This window comes from Rhinatrema bivittatum, chromosome 3 (assembly GCF_901001135.1).
Source record: "Rhinatrema bivittatum chromosome 3, aRhiBiv1.1, whole genome shotgun sequence".
NCBI classification, from domain to species: domain Eukaryota; kingdom Metazoa; phylum Chordata; class Amphibia; order Gymnophiona; family Rhinatrematidae; genus Rhinatrema; species Rhinatrema bivittatum.
Genome location: NC_042617.1, coordinates 357048278 through 357067652, shown reverse-complemented (window position 1 = coordinate 357067652; position 19375 = coordinate 357048278). Strand labels below are relative to the sequence as shown.

At 39.2% G+C, this 19375-nt stretch overlaps 1 protein-coding gene across 1 annotated transcript in view; it reads left to right on the top strand.

Annotated features, from left to right (window-relative positions):
- CASP8AP2 (caspase 8 associated protein 2) overlaps window positions 1–19375 on the top strand; it is a 137176-nt gene that overhangs the window by 50308 nt on the left and 67493 nt on the right. Inside the window, exons 6-9 of the mRNA XM_029596855.1 lie at window positions 12684–12758; window positions 14284–14399; window positions 16339–17281; window positions 17406–18568. Of these exons, the coding sequence (XP_029452715.1) occupies window positions 12684–12758; window positions 14284–14399; window positions 16339–17281; window positions 17406–18568 (2297 nt within the window). The remainder of the gene's footprint in view (window positions 1–12683; window positions 12759–14283; window positions 14400–16338; window positions 17282–17405; window positions 18569–19375) is intronic.

Genomic DNA, 19375 nt, shown 5'->3' with positions numbered 1-19375 from the left:
GTGTCTTATATTAATTTTTGCTACCAAAGATGCACTAGGCCTTATTTTCAGGGGATGTCTTATTTTTCCATGAAGAAGAATTCACATACCGGTATATTGTTGAACAAAAAAATGAACGCGCTCCTCGAGGGCCTGCTGGGCGCATCCATCCTTAAAAGCGACTATTGCACCTGCTACAAATAAAAGGATTTAACTGGCCATGTCAGATTGAATAAAAGTCTTTTTAAAATAGTTATTCAGTAGTCAGTGACATACTTTTCACACACACAGAACAGCTCTTCTACCCCCGGCATCAGTTAACTTGTGCTGGATGGAATTAGACACACCTAGATCTCATTCCAACTCTGCACTTTCCTTTCTTCACTGGCTTTGAATTTAACAATTTATAAACCACATTTTCTTGATGCAACCAATTCGACACAATTTTAAAGCAACACATCACTAAAGCAATTTAGTTCAAAAAATAAAGTGTATGAACCTCCCCCGCCCCCCGAGAGGAAGATAGAGGCTGCTGCCATTGAATTGAACTGCAGCAGGAAGAGGCAACGTACCATCTGCTACCGTGTTTCGCGCCTTGCTTCGGGAGGAGGGGAGAGGACTGGCAGTGTACGGTAAAGCAACGAAGTGACTTTTTTCACAGCCCTCCTTCGGAGACAGATCGCGGCTCCCCTGCCTCCCGGTGAAGATAGATGCATGCACGGGCGAAAGTGGCCCCTGTGCGTGCGATTGGGCCGCTCAATGCGTGACGTCACGACGTTTGGCGTCACGGCATGTGACATCACGCATTGAGCGGCCCAATCGCACGCACAGGGGCCGCTTTCGCCCGTGCAGGCATCTATCTTCGCCGGGAGGCAGGGGAGCCGCAATCTGTCTCCGGAGGAGGGCTGTGAAAAAAGTAAGTCACTTCGTTGCTTTACCGTACATTGCCAGTCCTCTCCCCTCCTCCCGGAGCAAGGCTGCTTTTCGTGCCTTGCTTCGGGAGGAGGGGAGAGGACTGGCAATCCCGAGCGTAGGATTGCCCGTCCTCTCTCCCCTCTCTCTCTTGCAACTTTTTTTTTTTGCTTTTTCGATTTTTTTGCGCTTTCGTTGCTTCGGGAGGAGGGGAGAGGACTGGGGCTGCCCCGGAGACCAGCACCCATGGACGTGGCCAGGGCAGGTGAACGGGGGCTGGGGGAAAGTTTGCCACCTACCCTTACCCCTGCCTCTAATGCAGGGGTAAGGGTAGGCGGTAAATTAGCAGGTTAAACGCGGCAAAACGGCAGGGGCGCGCATTACTGTATGGGAGGGAATACCGTAGCTAATTCGATCGTTTACATGAATTATGTGCTAGGTCTTACTTTCAGGGGAGGTCTTATATTTAGCAATTTGGCAAAACCTCTATGAGGTCTTATTTTTGGGGGATGTCTTATTTTCGGGGAAACACAGTATATTGTTAAATCTTTATGTAAATAATCTTTTCTGATTTTTTTTTTCTGTATACATTGGTTCAATGTTATTTGTTTGAAATCAATAAAAAGAAAATTAAAAAAAAGAAAACACAATTCTGGGAATATGTTTGAGGTACAAGATAACGCAAGTAATGCATTGAAAAGTGATATTAAATATCTCTGAGGAAGATTCAATGCAATAGTTAACTTAAATAAAATTAATCTGACCAGAAAGTCATCTTCAAAAAGTGCATAACCCTGACATGTACCTATCACAAATACTCTTCCCCCTTGCTCCATTTAATTTATTAAGCTCAGATAAATTAATAATTTTAAGATCATACAAGTGAGCAAATTTAATTTAGTGGGGTTTTTTTGCTGATGACCTACTTTTCTCAAGCAATCCACAGGAAATGACACCAGAATTAATAAAACTGGTCAGAGACTTTGAGCCATTAAGATTAATTTTGGTAAATCTGAAGTCTTACTAAGAAAGCAATTGAGATGGGAATGGGGACAAAGGATAACATCTCAAATGGTGGAAGATAGTGACACATTGAAGGCTTTGTTTTTCTCAAATGATCCTAGGGATTTATATAGGATGACTTAACACAATATAGAAACAAAAATATTAAAGAAAACAAATATCCTGAAATATCCTCCTTTCATTAATGTGAGTAAAATGGCTATTTTCCCAAAGCCGATATACTTATTACAAATGCTGTCTTTTGTTACTTTAAAATATTGATATTAAGATAGTAAATAAGTCCACCTCTCAATTTCTCTGGGAAGAAAAATAGGCCAGAATCTTCAGCCAAAAATGATACTTACCCAATGATTAATGGGGGAGTCACTCTCCCATATAGGAAGATGTATAGCACAGCCACACACAAGATTGGCTGGCTGAAATACTCATCCAGATTTGTAGTGACTAAAATAAGAAACAAATTGGCAATCCTAAAAAGATTCACAGACAACCTTGTGCAAGTCTCAATGATTATTACAAAAAAATGGAGGAAAAAGACTACAGATGCCAAAGCCTGTATACTTTGGTAACCAGGCAGTGTCATTAGTCAGAAAAACCTCCAAACATGTTTGTTTTGTTTTACCACAAAGCTTGTTTAAAAAAAAAAAAAAAAAAGGGGGCTTTAAAAAAATTGCTTATTGTGAAACAACACTTATCTTGATTTAAGAATATGAGCCTGTTTGGTTCTTGTTGCATCATGCAAACTCTGACATAACCCACGTTTTACCCAAAGGGCTGCATCAGGGAGATTTCACATCAAAAAGCCTTCTGGCTGTTATTAAACAAAAAAAAAAATATAAGTAAAGTGCTTCAAAGAAACAATACAATTAAATGTGCAATTATACTACTTACATTCAGAGTGTGCTCAAACATCAAAATTAGTGATGTGGTATATTGCCTACAAATGATTTAGCTCTCAAAATGGCATAACTGCAATGAGCAATGCAGTTAAAGAAAATCCAGCCAATCAAATTCCACTAGGTTTTTGCCCTGGTCCATGAAAATAAATGTTATGCAATAAAAAATATTACAAAAAGAAGCTCCATTCTTCATCAAATCAGTTCTTACTACTTTAGAATTCACAAAATGTGCTTAGGTATAATAATCATTTTTGGACAACTTGTAGCTTTCTACCAAGTCTTGGAAAGTGACCAACATTTGCCCCTTCCACACTTGTTCCAGCTTGACCAACCCTACAGTCTCCCATATTCGGAAAACCTGATACTCACATCATGCTGAAAAAGCCAAACAAAATCCAATAGGAGTTCGATAAAAATAATCGCTGTCACCAATAAAATTTTTTCCATCTCTCCCAGATCTCTAATGTACTACTTGTACAGCTTGATAAGCAACTTTTATCCCATCCTTTTTTCTCTTTAACCCAAAATGTATTATGTAATAGTTGTCCCACCCATATTCTGTCAAATGAATTTGGGTGGGGCATTGTTGTTTCTTATTAATCTGTTTGTGTCGATCCACTACTGCTTTTAACTGTAAGGCTACGTAATATTTAATTATGTTCGGTACATCCAGGCCCCCAGCCTTCTTTGAAAAATATAGAATAATTTTGCAACCCTTGAAGGTCTGTTTTTCTTTTTTGTAATCTCTTCAAAATCCCATCAAGAATAACAAAGGGAGAATTTGAAAAAAAAAATAGCCTAATCTCAGCAACAAGGTCATCTTCACTGCTGCAATTTTTCCTAACCAGGGTAGTGTGAATTTGTCCCATTTATCTAAATCCTGCATTAGGGATTGAATTAGTGAAGTATAATTCAACCTATATAATTCACTATATGTAGATCCCGAGTTTCCACCCAAATATTTCATGTATCCCTTTGCCCATTTAAAGGGGAGCTTCTCTTTCATCGTCTGAACTTGTGAATCTGTTAGACAAATGCATAAAATCTCCGATTTATCCCTGTTAAATTTGAATCCAGTTACTTGTCCGTATTGTACTATTTCATTTGACAGCAGACTCAGAGAGGCTGCTGGATTCAAAAGAGTGAATAGAATATCATCTGCATATAGTGATATTTTATATTGCTCTTCACCTACCTTTATTCCTGCTACGTTACTAATTTGTCTATTTTTTGCTGCAAATGACTCACTGTTTACTGCAAAAGCAGAGGACATCCTGTCTTGTCCCTCTGTTAACCACAAAAATATGTGTATCCACATTTATCTTAATGCATGCCTCTGGACCTTTGTATAGCTCACACACCCAACCTAAAAAATATTCACCTACCCCCGCCGCCCCCCCAATCCTTTCCATAACCTGAAACAGGGCCAATGATTTCTGTCAAATGCCTTCTCACCATCAACAATGAATAGAATGCAGGATATATTTTCTCGTCTCGCATAATGGGTTACATTGATGATTGTATGTACATTATCTGCTGCCATTCCCCCAGGTATGAATCCTGTTTGATCAGAATATTTCAGCTACATAGAGTATAATCGTTCCCAGGCTTCGGGAGGACTGTTACGCCAGCCACATTAGCCGATGGCATAAGTTTCCCACCTTCTCTAAGATGATTGCACATACTGATCAGAGGCCCAACCAGCAAATCTTTAAATTTCTCATAGAACAATGGTGTAAAGCCATCAGTGCCTGGAGCCTTCCCTGATTTGAGATCTTTTATAGTCTCCAAAACTTCCACAGTAGTTATTGGTTTTCCTGGTGCTTCTTCCAATTCTACCACTTTATCAAGGTAACTCAATCTCGCAGCTATACTTCTTTATCTTCCTCTGTCTTCTCTTCCCTTGCACATAACTCCTCAGAGAACTGGTTAAAACATGTTCTAATAACCTCACTATCTGTTACCATGAACCCCTCTCTATCCTTGATTTTAACTATTTGAGATTGTAAAACTCTGTCCTTAAGTTTATGAGCTAATAATTTCCTCGCTCCATTGCCATATTCATAATAAGTTTGTTTGACCAAATCTAATTGATGTGCTAATTTTCTGCTTTATTGCCCATTCTCTGCCTCCCTTGTATCCGATCTTTTATATCTAGCATTCCTCTTCTCCTCCCAACTTGCACTTTAAAACTCCCCAGACATCCCCCTCCCCTACCACTTATAATCCACATCTGCCATAGCAGAATTAAAACCCTCATAGGAATGAGCATCCCTGATCCCCTCCCCCCACACTTTCACAGTCTGAAATACATATCTTATATTGTAATTGCTCCAACTACTCATCTTTCTAACTTTAACTTAGTTAACAATAATTTTACATTGCAAGATCATATTAAAGCAAATCAGAAGCTAACATATGACCTCTTAATCATCGAGCAAGATCAAAGAAGGTCAAGTAAACATAAACGACCTCCAGGTGCAGTTAACAATAATGCTTTCCCTCTGTCGTCAAGAATCGTCTTTGGAAAATTAGAAAGAAGCAGTAACTTCCACATTCATTCAGGCTCTGCCAGCTTTTTGAGAACTTGTAGTTTCTCAATTTTCTTAATCGACTGCCGACTTTACTCACACGTTGCCACTTTTGGTTTCTCTGGCTCGGCATTCCTTTGATCCTTCGGAGGCTCTTCAGGAATCGCTAAGCCCGCTGCTTTTAAAATCTCCAGTGCTTCAGCCTCTCTGCATATCCTCGATGTAATACCATAAGGGTACAGCCAGCGATATCTTAAGTTTTTTTTCTTTTCTCAGCAGAGTTGTAATTGTCTCGAGATCCTTTCGTTTTTTTGGTGTTGGTGGTGAAATATCATTATAGATAGCGATATTATGGCCTTCCCATGTGAGATTCCCCATCCGCTGCCCCTGCTGCAGAAAAGGAGTTATATCTGAGTTATGTGCTATAATGAATATAGTGCCTAAAGAGAAGAAGCAGCAGTTACTGGCATAGGAAGAAAGTGGCTCATAAGCATGTGGCACGCAGTACCATTTCACCCTTGATGGTTGAAAATAGTTATAAATTATACAGGTGGTAGGACTAGGGGTCACAACTTGGAACTCCAGGGAGGAAGACATAGAACCAATGTCAGAAAATATTTCTTCACAGAGAGGGTGGTGGATGCCTGGAATGACCTTCCAAAGGAAGTGGTGAAGACTGAATCCATGAAGGATTTCAAAGGGGCATGGGGTAAACACTGTGGATCCCTAAAGGTGTAGCAGGAAGTGATCCAGTAGCAAGGACCTGCTCTCCAGGTGATGTATTGTCCTCTCGCACTGAGGACGAGTCTCCCAGGCCTACTGCCCAGGAGGGGAAGGGTTAGGCCAGCCATCATAGTTGGTGATTCGATTATTAGAAATGTAGATAGCAGGGTGGCTGGTGGACATGAGGACCGCCTGGTAACTTGCCTGCCTGGTGAGACTGTGACAGATCTCACGCGTCACCTAGATAGGATTATAGACAGTGCTTGGGAAGAACCAGCTGTTGTGGTACATGTGGGCACCAACGACATAGGAAAATGTGGGAGAGAGGTTCTGGAAGCCAAATTTAGGATTTTAGGTAGGAAGCTGAAATCTAGAACCTCCAGGGTGGCATTCTCTGAAATGCTTCCTGTTCCACATGCAGGTCCCCAGAAAGTCGACAGTCACTCAGCAGTGCATGGTTTGGAGAAATGTATCCTTGAAGGATACTAATGAAACAGGAGAGTTAGGGCATCCCAACAGAGAGGTTCCATTAAAAACAAACATAGTCCATGTGTCTATATGTAAAAAATCACCAAAGCTAATGACTTCTGAATTATCCCTAACAACTGAAAAGCAGGTTGTTAATACAAACAAACACACTTTGAAATGTCTGTATGCCAATGCCAGAAGTCTAAGAAGTAAGATGGGAGAGTTAGAGTGTAAAGCAGCAAATAATGAGATTGACATAATTGGCATCACAGAGACTTGGTGGAAGGAGGATAACCAATGGGACAGTGCTATATCAGGGTAAAAATTGTATCACAATGATAGGGAGGATCAACTTGGTGGGGGTGTGGCACTTTATGTCCGGGAGGGTATAGAGTCCAACAGAATAAAGATCATGCAAGAGACTAAATGCTCAGTAGAATCTATATGGATAGAAATCCCATGTGTGTTGGTTAAGAGTATAGTGATAGGAGTATACTACCGTCCACCTGGACAAAATGGTCAGATAGATGATGAAATGCTAAGAGAAATCAGGGAAGCTAACCTATCTGGCAGTGCAATAACAATGGGAGATTTCAATTACCCCAATATTGACTGGGTATGGAACACCAGGACTTGGCTAGAGACATAAAATTCCTGGATGGAATAAATGACTGCTTCATGGAGCAATTGGTTCAAGAACCAACAAGAGAGGGAGCTATTTTAGATTTAATTCTTAGTGGAACGCAGGATTTGGTGAGAGAGGTAACTGTGGTGGGGCCACTTGGCAATAGTGATCATAATATGGTCAAATTTAAACTAATAACTGGAAGGGGGACTATAAGTTAATCTGCAGCTCTAACACTAAACTTTCAAAAAGGAAACTTTGATAAAATGAGGAAAATAATTAGAAAAAAAACTGAAAGGTGCAGTTGCAAAGGTTAAAAGTGTTCAACAGGCATGGTCATTGTTTAAAAATGCAGTCCATATGCGTCATATTTAAAACTAATCGGAGAAAGTTCTTTTTTACTCAACGCACAATTAAACTCTGGAATTTGTTGACAGAGGATGTGGTTAGTGCAGTTAGTATAGCTGTGTTTAAAAAAGGATTGGATAAGTTCTTGGAGGAGAAGTTCATTACCTGCTATTAATTAAGTTGACTTAGAAAATAGCCACTGCTATTACTAGCAACGGTAACATGGAATAGACTTAGTTTTTGGGTACTTGCCAGGTTCTTATGGCCTGGATTGGCCAATGTTGGAAACAGGATGCTGGGTTTGATGGACCATTGGTCTGACCCAGTATGGCATGTTCTTATGTTCTTATTCCACACATTAAGAAAGGTGGAAGGAAGGCAAAACAATTACTGTCATGGTTAAAAGGTGAGGTGAAAGAGGCTATTTTAGCCAAAAAAAAATCCTTCAAAAATTGGAAGAAGGATCCATCTGAAGAAAATAGGATAAAACATAAGCATTGTCAAGTTCAGTGTAAAACATTTGATGAGACAGGCGAAGAGAAAATTTGAAATGAAGTTGGCCATAGAGGCAAAAACTCATAATAAAAACATTTTTAAATATATCTGAAGCAAGAAATCTGTGAGGGAGTCGGTTGGTCCATTAGATGACCGAGAGGTTAAAGGGGCTCTTAGGGGAAGATAGGCCATTACAAAAAGACTAAATTAATTCTTTGCTTCTGTGTTTACTAATGAGGATATTGGGGAGATACCAATTCCGGAGATGGTTTTCAGGGGTGATGAATCAGACGAACTGAACGAAATCACTGTGAACCTGGAAGATGTAGTAGGCCAGATTGACAAAGTAAAGAGTAGCAAATCACCTGGACCGGATGGTATGCGGCCTAGGTTACTGAAGGAACTCAAAAATGAAATTTCTGATCTATTAGTTAAAATTTGTAACCTATCATTAAAATCATCCATTGTACTTGAAGACTGGAGGGTGAACAGTGTAACCCCAATATTTCAAAAAGGCTCCAGGGGCGATCCGGGTAACTATAGACCAGTGAGCATGACTTCAGTGCAGGGAAAAATAGTGGAAATGATTCTCAAGATCAAAATCGTAGAGCATATAGAAAGACATGGTTTAATGGAACACAGTCAACATGTATTTACCCAAGGGGGAAGTCTTGCCTAACAAATCTGCTTCATTTTTTTGAAGGGGTTAATAAATATGTGGATAAAAGTGAACCGGTAGATGTAGTGTATTTGGATTTTCAGAAGGCATTTGACAAAGTCTCTCATGAGAGGCTTCCAAGAAAACTAAAAAGTCATGGGATAGGAGGCAATGTCCTTTCGTGGATTACAAACTGGTTAAAAGACAGGAAACAGAGTAGGATTAAATGGTCAATTTTCTCAGTGGAAAAGGGTAAATAGTGGAGGCCTCAGGGATCTGTACTTGGACTGGTGCTTTTATATAAATGATCTGGAAAGGAAAATGACAGGTGAGGTTATCAAATTTGCGGATGATACAAAATTATTCAGAGTAGTTAAATCACAAGCGGATTGTGATACATTACAGGAGGACCTTGCAAGACTGGAAGATTGGACATCCAAATGGCAGATGAAATTTAATGTGGACAAGTGCAAGGTGTTGCATATAGGGAAAAATAACCCTTGCTGTAGTTACACTATGTTAGATTCCATATTAGGAGCTACCACCCAGGAAAAAGATCTAGGCATCATAATAGATAATCTTTGAAATCGTTGACTCAGTGTGCTGCAGCAGTCAAAAAAGCAAACAGAATGTTAGGAATTATTAGGAAGGGAATGGTTAATAAAACGGAAAATGTCATGCCTCTATATCACTCCATGGTGAGACCGCACCTTGAACACTGTGTACAATTCTGGTCGTCACATCTCAAAAAAGATATAGTTGCGATGGAGAAGGTACAGAGAAGGGCAACAAATAAAGGGAATGGAACAGCTCCCATATGAGGAAAGGCTGAAGAGGTTAGGGCTGTTCAGCTTGGAGAAGAGACGGCTGAATGGGGATATGATACAGGTCTTTAAGATCATGAGAGGTCTTGAACGAGTAGATGTGAATCGGTTATTTACACTTTCAAATAATAGAAGGACTAGGGGGCATTCCATGAAGTTAGCAAGTAGCACATTTAAGACTAATCGAAGAAAATTATTTTTCACTCAACGCACAATTAAACTCTGGAAATTGTTGCCAGAGGAGGTGGTTAGTGCAGTTAGTGTAGCTGGGTTCAAAAAAGGTTTGGATAAGTTCTTGGAGGAGAAGTCCATTAACGGCTATTAATCAAATTTACTTAGGGAATAGCCACTGCTATTAATTGCATCAGTAGCATGGGATCTTCTTTGTTTTTGGGTAATTGCCAGGTTCTTGTGGCCTGGTTTGGCCTCTGTTGGAAACAGGATGCTGGGCTTGATGGACCCTTGGTCTGATCCAACATGGCAATTTCTTATGTTCTTATATGATGGGAGTGAATGAAAAGAGGCTTGGGGGTAGTGGGCCTGGGGGTAACCTGCACGGAGGAGCATTTACTGCCATGAGAGTCTTGCTGGGCAGACTCTATGGACCATTTGGTCTTTTTCTGCTTTCATTACTATGTTACTATGTATTTAACCCCAGAGATGCTTCAGAAAATATATCCAGCTTGCGGTAACCTTTGCTAGAGGAAATGTAGAGCCGTTGGCGATGTCTTCCACATCTGGTGGTTTTGTCCTGTTATCCAGAAATTTTGGACTAAGATATTTCAGTTTATAACCAGATATATTGAAAATGTCTTTGCCAAACGATCCCAAGATAGTTTTGCTTAATATGGCAGTGGAGATTTGTCTGACAGGGAGATAAACATGTCACACTGATTGCAAATGCAACAAGAGGTGGGGTGGCACTTTGGAAAAACCTGAGCCCCCCACCCTTCAGGGGGTGACAGCTAAACTAAAATGGACCCAATACATGGAAAAACTAACTGCTTTGCATAAGGACAATCTTCCCAAGTATCAAGAGATTTGGAGGCCCTTTCAAAAATGGATGGATGAGAAGAGCGAGAACTCCTGCATTTAATTATTCAGTAATTTAATCTGGGAGCTTTTCAAGGCTGAGATTGATTTTCTATTTTTTTTTCTGTTCTATTTTTCTATCTTCTCCCTTCGAGATTTATGAAATTAAGATCTGGGGTTTTAACATTTTTGTATTCAAATGTTATTAAAATTACATCTGATGGCATATATATTGCTATATCATTCATGAATAAAATATTAATTACAAAAAGAAAAAGCTCCATTCAATCCCATAGGCTCTAAAGTGTCAAGTTTTTAAATGTCCATCACTGCACGTGCTGGATTAAAACTTGTTCATGATCTCTACCTCTTTGTTTTTCAACAAACGTTATCACAAAAGATAGTAATTGTTTGGAACAATGTGCAACAAAAAGATGCTTCTGCTTGAGACAGCTGCAATGTTCACAGATGCAGATCTTAAAACATCTCTTGCTCTCCCCCCCTTGTAAATCAACTGTCAAGGACATAACATCACATAAACAACGAACATGGGTAAACGGTAAAATGACATAAAACAAATCTCTTCTGTGTCACAGGATGTATAAACTTCAGAATGAGTGGTTTGTTTATTTACTTACCTCTTTGATTTATATTCTTCCTTTCAGACACTTCAAAGCGGATTACGTTCGCAAGCATGACATCGGCCACAGCTGTAATGTCAAAGAATACCATTTTGTTCTTCAACACGAGATCACTAGGCAAAAGTGCTGGATACAAAATTTTTGAGATTTCCTATGCTTGTGTACACAAATCTGACTCCTTTATTTAAAAAAAAAAAAAAATCCCAGGGGTTTGGGGGGGGGGGGGGGTTGTTTTGGTTTGGGTTTTGGGGGTTTTTTTTACATTAAACTAAAAAAAAAAAAAGTCTTGACAATTTGTGAAGAAGTTAACCTATCTTCTGAAGAACAAGCTGTTGATGATGGATTCTGCAGCAGGCTCACCTGAGGGTAAAACAAGGCCTGATTAAACACTTTCCATACCACTGACATAGAATAGCCGCATTGCAATAATTGCTTTGGTGATAATTAATTTCGATTTCCTTCTTAATCAGTAATGGATTCACAAACCCTCTTGAATCTTAAAAATTGAGAAAAGGGCAAATTGCCTCTGTGAGAGCTCGGGGTGAGCACCACTGTAGTGCAACAAAGTGCTGCGATCACTCGTTTTCTTGTACACAGCAGTTCCAAAACACTCAGATTTGTCACGTGTGGTCTTAACATCCAGGAAAGTTATTTGTGTACAATTAAAATGAATAGAAAACATAAAATCATCACAAGAACTAAACCGAGTGTCAAAAAGCCTTAACTGAGACACAGTGCCCTTGAATAACATGAACACTTCATCTAAGTACCTCTTCCAAATCCTAATAATTTCTGCAAAAAGGAGAGAAATCATTCTGTTGATCAGATTAAGACGTGCAAGTTAGCAGCTTTAGAGTATACGGCCAGTGACTTGAGCATATGCATTTTGTAAAAACAAGAGAGGAGGCGGGGAAGACTGTGTTCTGTATTTTTTTTTAACGTTTTTGTTTTTGTTTTTATGGGATCCACTTTGTCCAAAATTTATTTTGAAAAAAATGCGGACTATAAATCTGGAAATTTTAAAACTGAGACCATTGTGTGTGGCTGCATCTATGCAAGCATTTCTGCTGAGGTGCTCTTAACTTTTGTAACCTCTGTAGGGTAGATATTCAAATGTTAGCTGTTTTTCTAAGTTAGCCGGATAGACGTATTTGGCTAATTTAGACGCGATAATTCGGCCGCATGACTAAGACGCTGAATATACACGTATATATTTTGCGCTTAGCTGCATAAGTTATAACTGGCTAAGTTAGACCAGCTCTGTGGTGGGTCTGACTTAGCCGGTTAACTTATGCAGCTAAGACTAAATATCGCTGGTTAGCCGCATAAGTTATATGGGTAAGTAGCTTCATCCCGATCCCCCACAATTTAAGTCTAAAAAGTTAGCTGTATAAGTCTTATGCGGCTAAGTGGCATCGCTGAAGGTTAGAGCATAATCAGCGGCCACTACTTAACCGCGTAAGTTAGATTTACGGCCAAATATTACTGAGCACACTTTGAATGTAGACCTCTCTGTGTTTTACAGCTACAGCAACAATTTGAGAACTGCCAGAGGCAGGTCAGAGAGATGATGAGGAAGTTAAAGGAATTGCAAACTCAGGTATCGTATAGCAAGTTACAGTTTTTTTTCTGTACAAATTGCAGACCAAACTTTATCGAGCATCCTGTCAATTTGCATTGGGTCGGGCTGCCTTGTGGGAGGCGCAGGTTTGGGCTATGGCAGGGAGAGACGTCTTGGTCACTCCTTGAAATGTGGGGGCCTTCAGTTGAACAGTAATTGGAGGACATCCTTAGGCCATCTGTGCTGCTCTTTCAACCTTAACTAATTAACTAACTATGTAAATGTAAGGGGAGGGAAAACATGAGTTTAATTGTTTTGTGTGGTGCTAGTGTTTTGGATTATTACAAAAAAAAAAAAGATGTTTTCGTGCACTTGGTTTAAAGTTACCGTCTAACTTAGCACAATGGATATAAAAGGAATATCTCTTAATACAGACCAAAGTATTGTTACTTTAACATAAATTTTGAAAAAATAAAGAGAAATGAGCATATAATTATGAAATAGCTATGTTTATAGACCCAACTTTTTTTTTTTTTTTTGGTTTAACATTTAGCAAATGCTACTATCCAAAAGAATCACAATGATTTACAAAACATAGGTAGGTGCCCACCTAAGTACCAGGGATCATCAAACAATATGGTTTGATATAAAGGCCAAGGCAGAGAAAAGTCACAAAACTTAGACTGGCTTGGTTTTTTTTGTATTTTTGGAAAGCATTCTTTTATCAACATTCTTTTATCAAAATTAACTGTTGTGCCCCAGAGCTCTAATAGATTATGATTGCTTGTCTTGTGACTCAGATGTTGCTTATAGGTGTTTATTCCTTCGGTGTATTTGGAGGCTGAGATGGGATTGCCCAGTTAATGTGTTGGCAGTGTAGTTGGGAGCACTCATAATCTTGTGAGCGCTGAGGCAGGCTGGGCTCCGAAACAGTGTGCAGTATCCAGGAATATTTCATATGAAAGGGTGTTTTGGTTTTATGAAAGAGAGGAATACACTGCCAAAACAGGGAAGAGAATTGTATTTAATAGGTGTATAATAAAAATGGTCTAGTACAAAGACTTGGTAAATGATTGTAGTGAGCTGCCCAACAGTATAACTAAAGAAGCTCAGCAGCACTTTCATGTATGATGCCAACCATTCTCAAATAATGTGAAAGTATGAGTGAAATTGGTTTCCTACTTTTGTTATGTTTTTGTGAATCTGATGATTTTGGGCTTCTTTTTTTTATTTGAATTTGAAATATTTCACAGTATGAAAACTGTATATTATTCCTTTTCTTAATGTACTGCGGCAGAGAATGATAATTCAGTAATAGGAAACCGCTGTTGAAAAGAAAGTTGGCTCAGTAAGTGACAAAACAAAAACCCCTCTAAGTCAATGTTACAAGGAAATTATAGCAGGCGAGGGGTGTTCTTTGACTTTCATTCAACTTCTCTCTTTCTATTCAGAGGCTGGTCTTTCGTTATGGACATAATTATTATTTTTCAGCATATTAGCCTATGTATACAGAGATTGTGAATATGTATTTGACGTCTCGAAACATATGTTTCATCCGATACAGAACTTGGGGCTACAAAATGAAAACCAAAACCTGAAGAAGAATATTTCAGCACTTATCAAAACGGCAAGAGTAGAAATTAATCGCAAAAATGAGGAGATTAATAGACTTAACCAAAGGTACAACAAAGACCAGAATGATCTTTTTGGAGGTTGACAGACTACATTTTTCTGTTGTTCACTTGGGGCTCAGTTCACCCAAGCCAAACTCGGGATTGTAAATTTACCTAGATTTTGGTGTCTATAGCTAAACCTGCAATTCGGTTGCCTGGATTTAAGCACCTACATTATGTCTAGTGTTGGAAATCAGTGCTAAGCTTTCTCCTTTATTTTTTCCCACCCTAACTCTGCCCCCTTAGCCACCCACTTGCTAGGTGCCTAAGTTTTAGGATTATAGCCCTAGTCCGTTTTCAAAGAGACAAAGGTACCTAAAACTTTTGAAAATTGATCCCTGAGTGTTCAATTCCAGATGTTGGTGACCTCCAGGGCACCTTCCCTCTCTTACTTTACATTGCAAAACTGAGGCAAATGCTGTTTACTGTGATACAGTATTGGGCTGGCATCACAGTGATGCAATGGGGTGATCTTCCACTGTGCCGGGCGTGCTGTTTGGAAGATTCAGCGAGCTTTGAAATCCTCTTCAGCTAATGCTTTGACTCTTGGGTCGTCTTGAGAGAGATGGTGCTTTGCGCAGGAGTCGGTACAGTATCTTACCGGTAATGGAAAGGAGTGCTATCTCAAAGGAGGTTTAGGGGGAGGGGAGGGGCCTGAAAAAACAGAGGCCAGGAGTTAGAGGTGAATTAATTATACTAGCTTCAAATATGGAAAGAGTAAAAGATTTATGGGGAATCAGGAGAGGAAAGAGGGCTGTTGGAGAAGGCCTACGAAAGTCTATATAAAAACGAATAAATACTTAGGGAAAGCTGGCTGTGGAGAAAAGAAGAAATGGCTGCACAGTGATGGAGAGAGCAGGTGGTAGGTAGGGCTTGAGAATGTTAGGGGAGAAGTTGAATGATGGAAGGGAGAGAGGGAAAGAAGACTGGAGGAAGGTGAGAGAAGAGATAACCAATGAAGGAATTGTGGATCAGGGAGGTGTGGTGGGGAGAAGGTGAGAAAAATGGAAAAGGGTTGCTATGGGGAAAGATTATAAGAAATGATAAATCAAAGATAAAGACAGGTATTTGAAGAAAGAGAATAAATTTACATACTACATACCAGACAGAGAGACACCAGGCAGAAAGGTTAGACACATTTTAAAAAATGTAATCATTCTTTGTCATTTTTTAAATTTTCTACGTTTTGACTTGCTGCTACTCAAAATTCTTGCTACAAAATATTCTCTGGCAACCTCAGGAGAACAACTTTGCATTTCTGAAAAGGGTAATAAGGCTTCTAAATGGATAACATGGCAGGTCTAAAAACGCCCATAGAGATTTTTCTTCTTCACAGATATTGATGAATATCTTTGATTCTGTATATTGGTTTCCTACATCCCAACTTTGGGTGAATTGAGCCCATGTGGTACACATGCATTCATTTATGCATTGAGTCTCTCTATAATATGCCCCTTTATTACAATTCTTAGTTATGACAAACAGAAGTCATTCTTGCAGAACAGTTGATGAAATAGTCAAATTCTGCTATAACAAACTCTCTTAATAATGAACTTGTGTGTTGGCTAACAGCCGAGTTTTATTTATTTAAAATTCTTATATACTGCTTTTAGTACCTAATCTATAATTTTTCTTTTTAAAGAGGGGAATTACTCCAAGTTTATTCATTAATGAATAGATCAGAATGTGAATTTAATGACTGTTATACAAGAATGTTTTTGTATAAATTTTGTTTTATAAACATACATTTCCAGCTCACATTCATTATAGAAAAAAATGAGAATGTTCTCAAATTTTGTGTTTTGGTATCAAAACATTATCTGCAAAATCTGGCATCTCTTCTGTTGAGAGTTCAGATGAGCATGAAGTATTTAGCAAAACAAAAAAGGCCTTCTAATATTGTATTTATAAGATTTATGAATTGCTTTTTTGTGCTTTTTGAACAGGTTAGACTTTTCAAGTCACCATGGAAGCTATACTAGAACTTGTGCTTCAGTATCGTTAAATTCAAGTTGGCCAAATATATCAAATCCTAAAGTTACTAAATCAAGAAATGTTGAGGAGCTGATGGAAGAGCATAAACATCAAAGCCCTTCTTCTAAAGAAAGACATTCCAGTACAGGCAAGGACAGGACATCCCACTTGGAAAAGAGCAGCTCTTTATCTAAAGTTCCTAATGAGCTAATTTCCAAAAACTGTATACGCTCACGTTTGCGGACCTCATCCTTAGGAAGCTCTTCTGATGAAACCAGTAAAAAAGGAAGAATGGAAATTAAAGACAATGAGCATTCAAACAAGTTAACTGGCAGATCTAAAAAAGATGTTGCTAAATGCACTAGCACACATGCTAGCAGCCAGTACCGGAGCACAGACCATAAACAGCTTACACAAGTACCAGCTGACAGATCTGGAAAACACGAGCAGTGCCAAGAAAGCAAACATGCAAAATTAAGAAATAGCACGGACACACACAGTACAATCAACAGGAATAATTCCGTCCCAGAGAAGCAAAGCCCTGAGCAGGAGAAACCACAAGCAAGAGAAGAAACTCTAGGCAATGAAAGAGTGGAGAAAAATGATAAATCACAAACCATAAAGAAGAAAGAGCTTAATGTGTATGATAAAAACAGAATAACAGAGAGAGAACAGGAAGAACCTAGGAGATCAAGAAGAATGAGTTACACTCATTCAAAGAGTGAGGTGGTTGGGATACCCTATACCTCCAGAAAAAGCTTTATAGGTGACAGTAGACATGGCATTGAGGCTGCCTCTTGGAGAGGCAGTGAATTTAACTGCCGACAGGAAAGAAGACCAGCAGAGCATAGTTCAAGAGATGAGAAGCCCAGTTTCCTCCACAGTAGAGAGAATAAATATCCAGACTCCAAAAAGGTTTCAGCAATTATGAAAGGATAAACAAACATTCAAAACCAGACAGGCACAGAAGTGAAGACAAAAGGATAGGTGACAAAGGAAACCATGAAGAAACTAGACGTCACAGAACTGAAGAAAAGTTACTAAGCATTGTACTTTGAAACCTGAGGAGGTGACCAGGAGACATCTAGAACAAGAGAAAAATAAGACTAGCAAGACATCCAAAGCAGACGGGGAATCCAACCTTTCAGAGAGCCCCAACAGGCAGCCACCTAAAAATGAGTGCAGGCAATCTGAAGCAAAAAACGGTAAAGACAAACTAAGCTTTATGAAAAAACTTGATCTGACCATCTCCCCTGCTAAAAAAAATCCTCTTTCAGAGAATGTGCAAACCAGTGAAGAATTAGGTACTGAGAGCTCAAAGCAGACTCAGATATTACCACTCGCCCACAATGGCAAACAAGTTGAGGCCACATTGGAGGCTCCAAATAGTCAGCAACCAGTAGCCTCTGGATCAGACGCACCAAGAGCTAAGATCATAGAGGAAACTACAACTGACAGTTTAGAAGAACCCTTAGTGCACACAATACAATCTGAATCAGCCTGTACTAATATGGAATCTTTACCTGTGTTGGAAACCGTGCAAGACAAGATTGCTGCTGAGTTCTGCCCGACTTTTGACTTGTGCCACGCAGAAGTGAATGCAAATCGGGGAACTGTTTTGGATGATGATTTGGAGTCTATAACCTCTGATGAACTTGAGACCCACAGTATTGCAGATGAGAACCAGGAAAAAAAATCAGACTTGTTAATAGGTATGGACAACAGCAATGGCTGCATTAACAAGAGAATGGATCCATCACCTAAGCAAAGCAGTGTTTTAACAGTGCCTGAGGAAGACTACATTAAATTATCCCAGGTACCTGTTCAGGATGCTACAGTTAAAAACATTTTCTCTGTGAATCCAGAATCAACAGAATGTAACATAAATGTATCGCCATCCAGCAGTAATGTAATAGACTTGAAAACCAAAGAGACTGAAGTTAAACCAGATGTCCATGATGAGAATTCTATAATAAGCGTTGATCTCAATTCTATGAGAGACATTCCAGCAATCATCAGTCCATTAGCAAGTCCTTTGCGGCCCTTGGTAAAACTGTACAGGGTAGATTGCCTATTAAAAGCTTCTGCAGAGCAGAGCTTAAATAAAGGTATGAACATTTTAATAGACTTGAGCATTTTAAAGATGAATAAGCTTTATTATGGAGCAAGTAGAGAATTAATGATAAATCATCTAGGACAATAGTTTCCAACTACTTTTTAAAGAAATAAACAAAATATAAGCTGCTTTTTTTTTTTTTTTTTTTGCACAGTTAACTGTTGCATTGTAAGACTGTATTATGTTTCATGATTGAGTGACCAAAGTGGTGCTTTATTCTAGAGTCTTGTGGGATCCACTCTTAGGTGAAACCCACATTCAGAGAGTCCACAGTCTAAGATGCAAGCTGGACTTGAACTTGCATTCAAACTAATTTGGCTAAAAACATGTCCCTAAGAGTTTCTGAAGACAGCATTTACAAACTCAGACCTAGATTCAACATTTTTCTATAAATTTTACAAGAATAGGGCCCGTGATTAAAAAGGGAAAAAAAAAAAGGGGGGGAGCAGTATTTTCACATCACAACCTGAAAAGTGCCCAGACAGGCTTTTATCACATTTTGGGCTGCTGCTGCTGCTGGAGAGAGCGAGAGAGAGCCTGTTTATAAGGCTCTCGTATAAGTAAACTATTTATAGCACTGTAAGAGGGGCAACTAGAACCTTAGGGTGAGGTTTTGGTGGTGGCCTAGGTTTTGAGGGACAGTTTTACATGCACAGTAGACATCAGTGAAGTCCATTACTTGCTATTAAGTTGACTTAGAAAATAGCCACTGCTATTACTAGCAACAGTAACATGGAATAGGCTTAGTTTTTGGGTACTTGCCAGGTTCTTATGGCCTGGATTGGCCACTGTTGGAAACAGAATGTTGGGCTTGATGGACCCTTGGTCTGACTCAGTATGGCATGGTCTTATGTTTATGTGACTTGGACTGATGACAGGTACACAAAGTTCCC